The sequence below is a fragment of the Glossina fuscipes genome, unplaced genomic scaffold, assembly GCF_014805625.2.
Source record: "Glossina fuscipes isolate IAEA_lab_2018 unplaced genomic scaffold, Yale_Gfus_2 26, whole genome shotgun sequence".
In the NCBI taxonomy this organism is placed as follows: domain Eukaryota; kingdom Metazoa; phylum Arthropoda; class Insecta; order Diptera; family Glossinidae; genus Glossina; species Glossina fuscipes.
In genome coordinates, this window is record NW_023998421.1 from 2,798,179 (window position 1) to 2,800,118 (window position 1,940).

A 1,940-nucleotide genomic window follows, 5' to 3' on the forward strand; every position below is an offset into this window, starting at 1 on the left:
TTAAAACAGAATCATATAAGAAGAACACACAAGTAATGAAGCATACGGGAAAGCGCATTTAATGCATGGAAATATCGAATGTAACATTTTTGCAATTCCTATAAGATCAGAAATTGCGCATTCAACGGCATAGATAATGCGTTTTAATTAAAAACTCTCGAGTATTTAGGTTCGAAAATTTTTCAGTTAAGACTTCATCGAATCCCAACTCTTTTCTTGCGGAGCAATCTTTCTGACAATGATGAACTATTCTCCTAATCGCTGTCGAATTTAACCAAAAGTTTAGAAAAACTAAGTCTAACGATGAATTTGCTCTGCTTCGACCGCTTGAATGAGATAACAAGGTATGCGTCCTCATTGCGCTGGCTCCAGCTGGGAATTGATGGGCATCGCCAAAGTTTGACTGCACCGGATAAGTTTTTTTTCAGCAAACCGTGGGTAAACTTACTCAACTGAAAGTACCGCATTTAACTCGTGCTATTGATAAGCTTATCATAAAAATTATGTTGGGTAATTTGCCAAAGCAAAGTCGCCTTAAAACAATAATTTTAGGCCGCTTGATTGGTGATAAGGATTTTCAGAAATTAGTGATACAAAAATATATCCTACAAAGCTAGATCCTTATCTTAAAACCGTTGAAAAGATAAGTAGATGTAACATAATGACATAACTACATGATCTCGGATTTGGTTTAGAGAACTACAAATATATTTTTGAATACTATAATCCTCTTTTTCTTTCGCATCGAATATCCTTAATATAAATTTGTCATGGAGATCATAAAAGCCATGTAAGTACGTAGCCTTTGATTTTTTTTTTTTTTTTTTTGATTTCGATAGTTAATGGTCTTCGAATCTTTGCAATATGTAGATATAGGTTTTAATACATGTATGCGGCGGTTCACTTTGAAATATCGGTTTATGATTTTCATCAACATATTCGTTGTAGTAGAGGGCGTTAATGCATTCAAAATTTAAACGTTCCATTAATTTGATAGCATAAAAACTCGAACAATCACTAGTTATTGCCTCGTATTTTACATGCTTAGCCAATCCTATCAACTCTTTAATCATACGAGCTCCTATGTTTCTACCACGCATGTTAACGTTAACACTTAAAGCGTGTATGTGTAGAACTTTTTGAATTTTGTAACGCTCACATACATTGGCATCACGTTCGATGCGCTCTAGTAGCTGTAAAATACGGCCCCACTTCGTATATCCTTCTTTGCGAGCAGCATCGTACAAGTGATCAGCTTCTGTGGCATCCTTTGGGCCGACTATTATAACACCCACAATGCGATCCTCGCCGCTTGATTCTTTTGAATTTTGTGAGGCAGACCGAACAGCCATTAGAGAGATGCCGTGTTCAATCATGCCTATGTTGTACTCCTCATCGGCGGCATCTTGCCTTTTGGGCTCAATACCCAAAGTTACTGGATCTTCAGGATAAAAGTATGCTCGTAAAAAGTTTAAAACTCGTTGACCATCTTCTGATTTTATCAAACGTATCTGTATATCGTCTGGCTGTGCCGTTGCACTGAGCATATCGATAAGAACTGATTGAACAATTGAAAAAATGATTCCGTTTCAATAGATTATAACGGTTAAGATAATTTAACACAACTGTCAAGATTATTGATGTTAACTTTGCTTTTATTCATATAACAGAGTGCAATGTTTTTGCAAATTATTAACTAATAAACTTTTTTATTTTGAAAATTTACATAAAATGAATGTATTTCTGTATTTTTGCTTATTGTTTGCATTTCCATGGGATATAAAAGTGAAAAAATTTGCTTATTTTTTTTTTTTTTTTAAACTTACCACAGAGATGTGGTACACTAACAATGTTACTTCTATTTCAATACACAGCAATATAAATGCATGCAAAGTTACTATAATTGATTAATGGCGTGAAGGATCCAATTCGGCTTAAAC

At 34.5% G+C, this 1,940-nt stretch overlaps 1 protein-coding gene across 1 annotated transcript; it reads right to left on the minus strand.

The window, feature by feature from the left end:
- Window positions 1-810: 810 nt before the first annotated feature.
- On the minus strand, window positions 811-1,634 carry LOC119635364 (dopamine N-acetyltransferase-like). Its single transcript, XM_038030158.1, has one exon. The coding sequence runs from the start codon at window positions 1,545-1,547 to the stop codon at window positions 840-842; it is 708 nt and encodes a 235-aa protein (XP_037886086.1). The 5' UTR covers window positions 1,548-1,634; the 3' UTR covers window positions 811-839.
- Window positions 1,635-1,940: the final 306 nt, after the last annotated feature.